The sequence below is a fragment of the Hippocampus guttulatus genome, chromosome 10 (genome assembly GCF_054856545.1).
Source record: "Hippocampus guttulatus isolate MCC_2025c chromosome 10, RoL_Hgut_1.0, whole genome shotgun sequence".
In the NCBI taxonomy this organism is placed as follows: Eukaryota; Metazoa; Chordata; class Actinopteri; order Syngnathiformes; family Syngnathidae; genus Hippocampus; species Hippocampus guttulatus.
In genome coordinates this window covers 20,180,507-20,193,355 of record NC_141270.1, presented here as the reverse complement: position 1 = coordinate 20,193,355, position 12,849 = coordinate 20,180,507, and the positions used below count along the sequence as shown (strand labels likewise).

General features: G+C 41.4%; 1 protein-coding gene across 1 annotated transcript in view; it reads left to right on the top strand.

The window, feature by feature from the left end:
• The first annotated feature begins 638 nt into the window (after positions 1-638).
• prkg2l (protein kinase cGMP-dependent 2, like) overlaps positions 639-12,849 on the top strand; it is a 62,027-nt gene continuing 49,816 nt past the window's right edge. The window contains exons 1-3 of the mRNA XM_086122425.1: positions 639-681; positions 1,029-1,238; positions 7,256-7,612. Coding sequence (XP_085978551.1) covers positions 1,117-1,238; positions 7,256-7,612 — 479 coding nt within the window. The 5' untranslated portion in view covers positions 639-681; positions 1,029-1,116. The remainder of the gene's footprint in view (positions 682-1,028; positions 1,239-7,255; positions 7,613-12,849) is intronic.

The following is a 12,849-nucleotide window of genomic DNA, read 5'->3' as shown; positions in this document are numbered from 1 at the left end:
CATGGCTCAATGAAGGCTCTTTTTGTTTGATCTTTGGAAGCAATTAAAAAGCCAATGCCAGAGGAACTCGGGGCGCGTAAGGGTTGATATGATGAATTATATCAGATAGATAGGACCATGACGACATTTGAAAACTAGTAAAAGAACCTCAACATCGCTAATGAAAAAGCTGGGGAACCGATCCAGTGATCTTAAGACTGATATAATGTGCTGTCACCCACTGGTCTTTGTCTGCACAAAATGCTGCCGAGTTCTGGAGCAGTTGTAGGCTCGAATTGCTCTTATTTGAAAAACCAGAGAGCAGGGCATGAACAATAACTAAAAATGCCGGGAGATAAAAGCACAATAAGTCAGGGAGTTCGATCTGTGCCGCGAAGGCTTGCTATGCCATGCGGCTACCAGGGAAAATCTCTGTGCTGCTCCCAATGGCTGGTCTTACACAGCAAACACGCGCATACGCACACACACATGCCTGCGTACACAATGTCAAACAGCTTAAGACCAGCAGGGGCAGCCAGATACTTCAATTTAATCAGAAGCACCCTTGGTAACGCATGAAAAAAGGCCCCTCCTGGCAAACAGTCTCATTGTGCTCACGGGCAGCAGAATGAGAAGATGCAGTTGGACGGAAACGTGATGAGGGAACACGGCTTGTGAATTAGCTCCACAGAATATTGGCAGGTAAATACTGAAAATAATTGGTCTATTTGTTAAATTTGTGAATGCTATCAATTTAAAGGACAAATGGTGCAGAAATGTCATTTCTTTTCAGAAAAAAAAGAAGCAATGACAAGTTCATGCTTCATTGCACGCTTCGAGCAGCTAAAGAAAAAAAAGCATTTGTATTGTCATAATTTTATTCAATTTGCATATAGAGTACTGGGTAGTTTAAATTCTTATTTGATTCTATTTCTGACATTCTTATATTGTGACATCATGGTGTGTTAAGATCCTTTTATTGTTAACCCTGTAGTTGAAAACGCTTTTCTAGAGCACTTTTCAACATGCTCTTTTGAGTTCATTTTTAGCGTCAAAAGCAGTCCTATCAAGCTCATACTGTGGCGGAGCACCTTTTTGAACAGACAGTGATGTGAAATAGCTCTGAGAGCAAATCCTATGGTGGCAGGCCAATGTCTGGACATGGGCAACGGTTCAATCAAGGTCCCACGCGCTGAGGAGAGCAACGGCCTAACCTCCATCCAGCCAGTACCTCCAGGGCTGGACACAGAAATTTTGAGGTTAGTCAAGCCAAGTCTCATAAATGTGTGTCATGAGTAAAATGTATAACATAGCAGTGTAGAGCCATTACGAGGAAAAGACAAACTTAGCATTCACAGCTCAGTTCAAGATAATGTAAATATCTTGGCCTATGTAGAGCTGTGATCATTCACTTCAATGCTAACAATAACTCTGCAATCCCGGATTGGACCTTTTTTCACATATTTTGAATGCGGAGACTGACCATGGGTTTACCATGAATCTCGAACCCACTGTTCCTATCCTGGATGGTCAGATTGCAACTGCGCTGCTCGCCTCTTAACTGGTACTCATAAGAGGGAGCACATAACTCCGACTCTGGCATCCCTTCACTGGCTCCCTGTACATTTTAGAGTTCTTTTTAAGATCCTATTATTTGTTTTCAAATCTTGAAATGGCCTCGCTTGCAAGCCACCTCGCTGCCAATCTTTAAAACTCGTCTCAAAACTCAGTGGTATTCTTTGGCATTTGACTTGGCATGACTCAGACTTGATCTTAGTTTTACTGTGTTGCGCTTTCTGCTGTCTTCGTTATTCATTTATTTTTTTTGTTGGTGTATATATGATATTTGCTCCATGTACAGCACTTTGTATACAATGGTTGTTTTGAAGTTCTCTATAAGTACAGTTGAGTGGAGTTGAGTTGAAACTAAAACAGTTGATGGGTAAATGCAGTGCTTCTCAATTATTTTTTTGTCACGCCCCCCTAACAAGAGGAAAATAATTCACCTCTCTGCCGCCACTATAAATGTCATTTGTCTGTAAAAATTGCTATAAGTACACCTCAGAACTACATTGTACCCTTATTAACATTAAAGAAAAGAAAAAATAGCATAGTTCAACTTACAGCAAAGAATAACTTTATTAACAGTGTTTTTAGTCTGGAACAGAAAAGACTTTAAGTATTTTTCATTTCGTTTGTTTATTGAACATAAAACATATACAGTATTCATTTGACAGAAAGTAAGGTAAGTAAAATAGTAAAAAGGAAAGAGAAATCAGTCATCATTCAACACAGTTATTATGTTCAAGGGAGTCGGAAGAAGTAAAGAACGTATCTAGTCCGACCCCGTGTTATGTGTTTATATCTAATAAATCATTTTTATATCAATCAGAAAGGAAAGAAAGTAGGAAGAAAGAAGTCTCCATTAAGGCTCATGCTTTACCCTTAACCGTGATATTTTTACAACATTTGTAAGTACCGTATTTTCTGCACCAAAAGATGCACTGGATTATGAGGCGCACCTTCAATGAATGGCTATTTTGTACATATTTTTCATACATTAGACGCTTCGCATCAAAAGGCGCAATCAACAATGCCTCCACTAGATAGTGCTACGCTCCTTCCATTCAACTCGAGAGGCGTTCAGGACCGCCTCCGAAAAACACATTGGCATTTCCTTTATCGTAGCTCCAAGAGTACGATCAGATAAGATAAAATAAGAAAACCTTTAAGAGTCTCACAATGGAGAAATTCCTACTTAACAGCAGCAAAGTTATGAGAGGAAGAAGTAGAAGAACAAAATGCTGGAAAGGCAGCCACTCTCACGGCGCCATCTTTGTCAAAATAACAGAAGATGTCAGTCGTAGTTATTTATTCCTTTGTTGTGTATTCACAAATGATGAAATCACAAAATAAATTCTGTAGGGGGGGGGGCTATATAATTTATTTTGTTATATCGGCGCTTGCTTTTCAGTTTTGATGTATTATTTTCAATTTTTGTAGTTTCATTGAAGTAATCGTGAGTTTACGTTTTTTGGATGCGGTCTTGAACGCCTCTCGAGTCGAACGGAAGAAGACACGGAGACAGACAAAGACGTACCTGTATTTGTTGAGACTGTTTTAAAAAATTAACACCACAGCTCTCCTTTTTTCGGAGCTGCAACACAAATTTATTTAATAAAGCAGCGACACAGTTCACTGAACCGACAGCAAGTTATAACATTGGAAGCATATCTGGTCGACGTATTACCGTAATGACCATACAAAAGACGCACACTATTTTAAGGCGCTCTGTGAGTTTTAAAGAAAATGGAAGACTTTTTGGTGCCCCCTATAGTGCGGAAAATACGGTACATCAATTTGCCTGAAATACAAAAAAAAATCCTTGTTTAAACTGTAAACATCTTTGACCAACTTATTGCACCACTTCATTCTGAAAACTAAAATAAAATACATATAATATCAATAAATAATGGCAAATTCAAATTCCGTTCAGCAACATTAATCAGGAGCACAATATATAAAACACTTTAGTTTACATAGCGTTGATCTTTAAATCAAAATGTGGAAGTCAGGATTGATGCGCGTGTTTTGCAGTGCACAACTTTTCCAGCGGCTTAGATTTCCACTTACTTACTTACTTTTCCAGATTGAGGTGTTCTGTCTTTAAGTGGCGCCTTGATTTATTTGGCTTCATGCTGTCCGCAACCAGCAGTTGACTTCTGTAGTCACAGTGAAGCCAAGCGCTACATACGCTTCGTCAGATTTCCTTGTCTTAGCTTTCGGGTGACTTTCTTCGTCCCCCTGCGCCTTTATTTTCATCCCTGCTAAAAAAAAAAAAAAAAAAAATTACCGCAATTCATATTGCCTGCTCGGTGCAACAACAACAATAAAAAAAACCTACATAGGGCTAAAAGTCAACTGCTGTACCACCACATGCAATTACACTTTATTCCATTTTCTTCGGCAAAAAAACGTATATTCCCCAGAGTCACGCGCACCCCACCTGGCATCGCACTCCCCCCGAGGCGGGGCGCACCCCACTAATTGAGAAGGACACGCCATTTTGAAAGATTTCTGATTGTCCAGAGAGAACGATGTATTGCATTCAAAATGACCAAAAATGCACTTTGAAAAGTAGTGAGCATTACTGGTCACTCAGCAGCTGAATATAGACCACAATGCATTGTGAGCAGGAAAACAAAATGACCGAAGCGAGCGACAGTGCATCTGCAAACATCAAAGCAAGAGTATAATAACTATACACCACATAAATAATGACTGAAAATTCATTTTATTGAATCGAAAATATGTACAATAAAGGAAATAGAATACAGTTTAAAATGATTTTTATTCACAATAAATAGTTGGAGCGTCATGACAGGTGTGGTGCTCACATGATATGCGATGAGGAGCAAGTCGTGAGCTGGTTGTCCGAATCACCAAACAGAATGAGGGAGCTCCAATTCCAATGAAGTTGGGACATTGTGCTGAACATATATAAAAACAGAAAACAATGATTTGCAAATCATATTCAACCTATATTTAACTGAATAGAATTCAAAGAAAAGATATTTAATGTTCAAACTGGTCAGAGTTTTAGCAACGAATCATGAACTTTTGACTTGAATTTTATGGCTGAAACACGTTCCAAAAAAAGCTGTGACGAGGTCATATTTACCACTGTGTTACATCATCTTTTCTTTTAACAACATTCAATAAATGTTGGGAACTGAGGACACTAATTGCTGTAGCTTTGTCAGCGGAAATTTTCCTATTCTTGCTTAATGCTGAAGCTATTCAACAGCGCCGGGTCTCCTTTGTGGTATTTTATGCTTCATAGTGTGCCAAATGTTTTCACTGGGAGACAGGTCTGGACAGCAGCCAGACCAGTCTGATACCCGTACTCATTTACTATGAAGCTACACTTTTGTAACACAGAATGTGGTTTGGCGCTGTCTTGCTGAAATAAGCAGGGGTGTCCATGAAAAAGACGTTGCTTGGATGGCAGCATATGTTTTTCCAATACCTAGATGTACCTTTCGGCATTAATGGTGCCTTCACAGACGTTTAAGTTACCCCCATTGCATCACAAATGTTGGTTTTTGAAGTTTATGCCCAAAACAGTCCGGATGAGACTTTTCCTCTTTGGCTCGGAGGACTCCACCTCCACAATTTCCCAAAACAATTTGTTGTTGGGGGTTTTTTTTTTGCATAGTGGAATTTTAAATTGCACTTAGAGATGTACCACCAAGATGTATTGACAGACATTGGTTTTCTGAAGTGTTCCTGAGCCCATGTGGTGACATCCGTTGCACACTGATGTCGGTTTTTAATGCAGTGACGCCTGAAGGATCGAAAGTCAAGGTCATTCAGTGTTGGTTTTCGGCCTTGCCGCTTATATGCAGTGAAATAACCAGAATCTCTGGACCTTTTTGCTATTATGGACTGTAGATGATGAAATGCTTAAATTCCTTGCAGTTGTGCATTGAGAAACATTGTCCTTAAACTGTTGGACTATTTGTTCAAAAAGAGGTGAAAGTCGCCCCATCTTGGCTTGTGAAATACTGACCAGTTATGGGAAGTTCCTGTCGTGGCACCCACCTGTTGCCGGTTAGCCTGGTCACCTCTGGGATGTTCCAATCAAGTGTTTGATGTGCATTACTCAACTTTCTTTGTCTTTTTTGCCATCCCCAGCTTTTTTGGAACGTGTTGCAGCCGTAACATAAATTTACGGTGGATAACGGGTTAGCACACACACACAAACCAAAAAAAAATACTCAACAACATCACAAATCCGAGAACCAGTGAAGTTCGGATGCTGTGTAAATATAGCATAAAACAATGATTTGCACAGATCAGATTACTGTCAAGTAATTGTTCGCGGTTGCTCAGCTTTAATGTACGTGTTGCTCTGTGGCGATTGGGAATTTGGCGTCAGTCGGCTAAGTAGCGCAACGGAAGTGATGTGAATTAGTTTCAAATAAGAACACCAACGGGAAGAGCCTTGGTAGCTGCCTAAATGTTGCTGACTTAACAGTGTTTAATCTTCCTTGAAAGTGTCAAGTGCAGCGGTGTTCCGTCAGGGCCTTCAAGGCCTTCTCTGTAGGCGCAAACACCATCAAAAATAAGGACATACATTTACAACTTAAATGAAGTTGAAATAATTTATTTCCAGCAGTCTTTTGTCTTTATTTCATTGTGTGTATCTTGGCTGTGCGGCTTCCAGTGGTTAATGTTTTTGGCAAAGTTGGCATGACGACACTAAATACTTTATGGAGCATACAGCCAACCCCCGAATATTTGTCGTGACCTGCTCCGCTGGCCACATACTGGCTTCATGAAGTGGGCTCTGCAGTCTGTCACACCATACTGATACACAATAATAACGTCATCCATCATCCATCCTTCCATCCATCCATGCCTCTATCCATTTTCCATACTGTCTTTCAGTAATTATGAAACCAACTGACAACAGTTTCTCATTGAAGCCAATCATTAATTTCAGTCAGTGTTGAAAATGTTAGGTTTGTTTTCCTATTTAAAAAGAGAAAACAATTAAATTGAGATTAAATTAAAAAATCATTGAATTGATGAAATTTATCCATCCATCCATGATCTGAAACTGCTTAAACACACCAGGGTCGCTGGTGTGCCGGAGCCTATCCCAGCTGTCTTCGGGTAGCAGGGCACACAAAACAACCATTCACACACTCACACCTAGGGACAATTTAGAGCGTCCAATCCACCTGTCATGCATGTTTTTGGAATGTGGAAGGAAACTGGAGTACCCGGAGAAAGCCAATGCAGCCACGGGGAGAACATGCAAACTCTACACAGGAAGACTGGGCCTGGATTCGAACTCACGAATGTGAGCCTGTTGTGCTAACCAGTCGACCACAGCTACAGCTACAAATTGTTTCATTTCCCAGAAGTTGTTTTTCACCTACAAAATGATTTCCGACACCTATGAGTCAATTTTTTTCTGCAACTGGAAATTGATTTGCAACAGGTACAAGTTATCGTTTCTATAGCTACAGATTGCTTTTTTTTTGGTGGGGGGGGGGGGGGGGTAGCCAGCATTTCCACATAATGCAGGAATGCAGTTGCAATGAGAGGGGGGTATCCTGCTAGCAAAAAATAATAATAATATTTCCCATTATTCAGGGATTAGTCGTGTTTTCCACACGCACAGGACATAACATATACTGTATTCATGCAGAGTATCGCTAAAATGTGTGCATTCCACGAAGTAATCAAAATTGCTCCATTTCAGGATGCGAATAAACTACCTGGAGTTGGAGTTGGCACAGAGGGACCAAGCATTAGAAGCTCAAGAACTTCAGTTGCAGCATCTGCAGAGAGAGCTCGATGCCAAGATGTCCCAGATTGACAAACTACAGGACGCAATAGGGTACAACAGCAGCTTGGGATGTACACCGCCAGGAATGTGTCACCGCCGCTTCAGTGTCATCAATGAAGGTCCCAGTCGTTTCCACAAGGTCGCTGTGGAGGTCCATCAAAGGTTGAAAGCAAAGAAAGGTGTCTCTGCTGAACCTACTTCTGAAAACTTCTGTGGGGGGCTTAGATCTACTCACATTTCCATGGTGAAGCCCATCCACAAAGATTCCGAGTAAGTCAATTGACAAAACTCGCACTGTTCAGTCAAAAACATTTACTCTTACTTGGTGTTAAAAGGATTAGACGGGTAGAACAAGACAGACAGATAGGTCGACGCTGTACTGTGAAAAACAATGGCGTGTAAGAAAACAGACACCTCATTAACATTAAAAAAAAAAAATCCATGACAAAAATGTTTTGTTGAATACAGCAACAAGGAAACGTCGCATACTTTCCATGACAAGTGGTGAAGTGGTCACTCTCGAGTTTAATATTAGATACAAATAGAAAACAATTCTATATTTCAGCTGTGACCATATGTTTCATCGTCAAGTCAAGGTCATCATTTCATATCTGAACATTTGTTTTCAAAGCTAATTATCCTTCAATCAGTTTCACAACAGCTTGAAAAACAAATGCACCATCATCTAACATTTTGGTAAATTCTGTGAATTTTATGTTAAACTCAATGCAAAAGCATTTTAAAAAAATGCATAAAAAACACGACCTAAAAAAAACACTAGGGGGCTAAAAATTTCCCGGGAGTGTGTAAAATGTGCTGAAGTTCCAAATGGCACCATTAATGACTTTGTTATCGCACCTTTAAAACATCTACCATTTTGGTAAAATATGTATGTTACGGATTAGTTTTCATGTTACCACAAGGGTTTAGACCAGGGGTGTCAAACTCATTTCACATTGTGGGCCACATACGGACTCGGTACATGTCAAGTGGGCCGGACCATTAACATTATACCATACTGTGCTAAGAATCACCAAAATATCATTTCTTTCCTTTGTTTTGGTCTCAAGACGCATTGATTGGCGCTTTGATATAATTTGCTTCGTTGGGTCTATCTCGGTGACAGACTGAGACTACTGTTTTCTTCCCCCGATCAAAACAATGTTGTCTTCTACTGTGATCAAAACAGTGTTCCCCCTAGCGGATAATCCACGAATTGCATTTTATTTACAATATTCGTTCTGTGTCTTTAATGCATTTTTAAATGATCCCACGGGCCGGATTGAACCTCCTTGGGGGCCTGTTCCGGCCCGCGGGCCGTATGTTTGACACCCCTGGTTTAGACATATAAGATAAGATATCCTTTATTTATCCTTTACAGTCTACAGCAGCAAGATCGTGGGTAGAAAGAAGAAAAACAAAGTGTTTGCATTCACAAAATAAATTTAGTAAGTTTCAATGTACACCGTTCAATTAAGTGCAATATAAATATAGATATAGATAAGGTGGCTGTGCCATTTACAATTGTTTTTCACATGGCCAAGCTCTATTTTTTTTCCTTCTCTCTCTTTTGTGCCATGAATAAAACAGCTCAGGAATTACCAGCATGCCTTAGTTCAACCTTTTCAGGGACAGTGGTTACTAGTTATAATACAGTGGACAGCTTATCACCAACGACCTTCTTATGGCAGTGGACGCCGGTTTAATCTCCATTCTCATCCTCCTCGACCTGAGTGCAGCTTTTGACACAATTTCCCACCCCATCCTCCTTAACTCATTGAATACCACCCCTTTTCACTGGAGCAACCCCCTCAATCCCTCACATTTTACTGAATTTCGACTGATTTGCAAGGCCCACAGAATTTTCTGTTCTATGGCTATATATACATGCAACCTGTCAAAAGAAAGGTGAGACTCTCTTCTTTCAGCAGAAAAAAAGTTTGTTTCTAGCTTTCTCCGTTCGTTGGCAATCAGCATTAGAAAACTGCTTGATGGAGTTTGATGGAAAATGCCGATTTTCTGCAGAAATCCAGAGAAAATGAGCTTTTTGTAAAAGTATGCATTTCAAGCATCATTTCAAGTTTGACACTATTTTTTGCTTTTGTGGCAGCTCAAATACCTCAATAATGTGTTCCTCCTACAAAAGAACATTACAAATAATGTTTTTGTCGCAAAATAATTTATTTGCACACAAAACTATTGAACTATGAACAAAAGTGCAGCTGTGGAGAAGATGGTTTTTGGCTTCCATCCAGTTTGTCACCACATCGATTCATCCCACCACGTCCAGATGCACGACCTATAAATTATAGAAACATAAAAAGTTGCAAATATATCTTGCTGCAGAGTGAGGTACAATCATTTTATTTACCTTTCTTTCCACCACCAAAGCGAGGAGTCGTCATCTTTTGGCTTCTGGTTGGACAATCCGTAATTTATAGAAGTATGTACAATTACCACACTTTTATTTTTCTATTTTTTTTATTGTTGCTTTCCACTTACATTTCAACATCTCACACACACACACATACATGCTCGCACACTGCTATTTACACCATTCATTCCACGTTGCTCAGCATCCAATTTGAAATGAAATGGAATATGAATTTAACACTAGTAGTTTTAGCAGAGCTGAGCGGACCAAATGTGTCCTGTTTTTTTTTGTTTGTTTGTTTTTTGAAAACCTATGGCGACATGCAAGTCAGCGCATTTACGGCGCATATTTTCATCCACATCTACGAGACGCATCAACCGTACATAAATGATGAGTGTTACTGGCAACTTCATAGTATAGCGGGGAATGTAGCGGTACATAAAAGTGACTGAGGAGGCATAAGAAGTGATGAAGTTTTGAATGGGAACTTGCAAGCTAGACAGCAGTTACCTCCTCGTTCCAGCGGCTCTGGCGAGGACTCTCGGCTGCTTTCCGTTATGTCCGAAGGCACATATTCGTCCGACATCGGGATCCAAATCGCTCTCCAATTCATCGTTTTCGCCGTCGTCTTTACGAGACGATTCCAACGAATCGCTGACGTGTGCCCGGCGTCGGCCATGCGAAGCAATGCAGCCTCTTTGCCGGCATCGCTGGAAGTCGCCGGGGAGACGATTTGTGGGCGACGTGGGGCATCGGGAGGCACAAAATGCTCTGCCAAGCGATGATCGCTGACGTGAAGCAAGTTCATCTTCATCAGATGAACTCGAAACTCGGCGTGAGCTATGCGGGCTGCGTGTAGCACGCCATGTTTGTGCAGGCCGACGTTCGTTTGACGGGTGCCGCTTTCGATTAGTGACCGAAGCGTCATTTTCTCTTCCACACAAACACCATCTCCTTTGTTGTTTTGTTTCGAGGACGCTTTTATACCGAAAAAAAAATCATTTTTAGTTAGTTATTTCATTTTCTCCATTGTTGCTAGTTGCTAATGTTCCAATCCACTATCCACATATGCCCTCCTTCACTGTACGCCCTTTCTACTACTTCTGCTGCGTGATCCTGGTTGATTTTTGCACCACTGCCACCCGATGGCCATTTTTTTGCTATTTAACATTGCCGTCAAGCCTAATCCTGTGGTGAGAAGTTGCATCGGACTCTCTTGCAACCTCCCCCATGAAAACACGTGATTGACGTATTAATACGTCATGGAGAGGGAACGGCTATGCGCAAATTGACGTATTTATACGTCAAAGGGTGTAAATGAGTTAATAGACTCTCCACCATAGGCATCACTCACACCCACTGACACTGGTTTCACTCCTCTCTGGGCGTTCTCAGTTCATCCAACTCAATTCCTTCACTTCACAGTCCCTCCCCGTCTCTTCCGGTGTGCCCCAGGGCTGTGTCCTGGGACCCATCCTCTTCATTATCTACCTGCTCCCCCTTGGCAATATTTTCCATCAATTTGGTATACACTTTCACTGCTTCGCAGATGACACCGAGCTCTATCTCTCCAGCAAACCCAATGTATCCCTCCCAACCTCTTCCCTCTCACACTGCCTTTCAGAAATTAAATCTTGGTTCACACATAACTTCCTCAAACTTATCAGTGACAAAACAGAACTCCTCCTCGTCAGTACCAAATCCACCCTACATAAAACCAACTGTTTCTCTCTCACTATTGATAACTCCACTGTGTCCGGGGGTGTCATCCTTGATAGCTCACGATCGTTCCACTCTTACATTAATAAGAGTGTCGCATATTTCCACCGACGCAATATCAACTGTCTCCGTCCCTCTCTCACCCCTCACACCACTGCTATCCTTGTCCACAGTCTCGTCACCTCCCGTATTGACTATTGCAATTCAGTTCTCTTCGGTGTCCACCACAAATTCCTCCATAAACTTCAACAGGTCCAGAATTCTTCAGCCCGTATCATCACTGGAACCCCCTCCTTCCATCACATCACCCCCATCCTCCAACAGCTCCACTGGTTCCCTGTCAAACTGAGGATCAGCTTCAAAATACTCCTCTTTACATTCAAAGCCATCCATAACCTTGCCCCCCTGTATCTGTCTGACCTTCAAATTTTCGTTCCCTCAGGTCCTCAGCCTCCCTCCACTTCTGTGTACCCTCTGCCCATCACAGCACGATGGGGTGCAGAGCTTTCAGCCGCTCTGCCCCCAAACTCTGGAACTCACTCCCACCATACTCACTCCCATCCATAATATTGACTCTCTTCCCACATTCAAAACTCACCAATTTAAAATTGCATACTCAGTTTGAACTCATCGCTTCTTTTATTATTTATAATTTTATCTGTGGTTTTATTGCTCTTGTTTGATTGTAAGTTGTCCTTGAGTGTTTTGAAAGGCGCTTATAAATAAAATGTATTATTATTTATTATTATCGGCTTACAGGCGCATGAAAGGGTTAAATCCTTACTTCCTTGAAAAAGGAGGATGTCAGAGGATCGGATACATTGTCTTTTGTCTTCGCTTGTTGTCTTCGCTCTTGTACTCAGGCAAATAAACTGGAATGGAAGAAAGCTATTTATTCACCATGAGAGCCAAGTTAGAATGTTTCTCCAAATGAAATGAATTTTTCCTCTGTCCTTCCAGTTAATTGAAAATGAGTGGTTTCACAGTGCAGAGGTACCGGGTTCGATTCCAGCTCCGGCCTCCCTGTGTGGAGTTTGCATGTTCTCCCCGGGCCTGCGTGGGTTTTCTCCGGGTGCTCCGGTTTCCTCCCACATTCCAAAGACATGCATGTCAGGCTGATTGGACACTCTAAATTGTCCCTAGGTGTGAGTGTGGGCGTGGATGGTTGTTTGTCTCTGTGTGCCCTGCGATTGGCTGGCAACTGATTCAGGGTGTCCCCCGCCTACTGCCCGGAGACGGCTGGGATAGGCTCCAGCACCCCCCGCGACCCTAGTGAGGATCAAGCGGTTCGGAAAATGGATGGATGGATGGATGGTTTCATACACACACACACACACACACACACACACACACACACACACACACACACACACACACACACACACACATATACAGTATATATATATATATATAT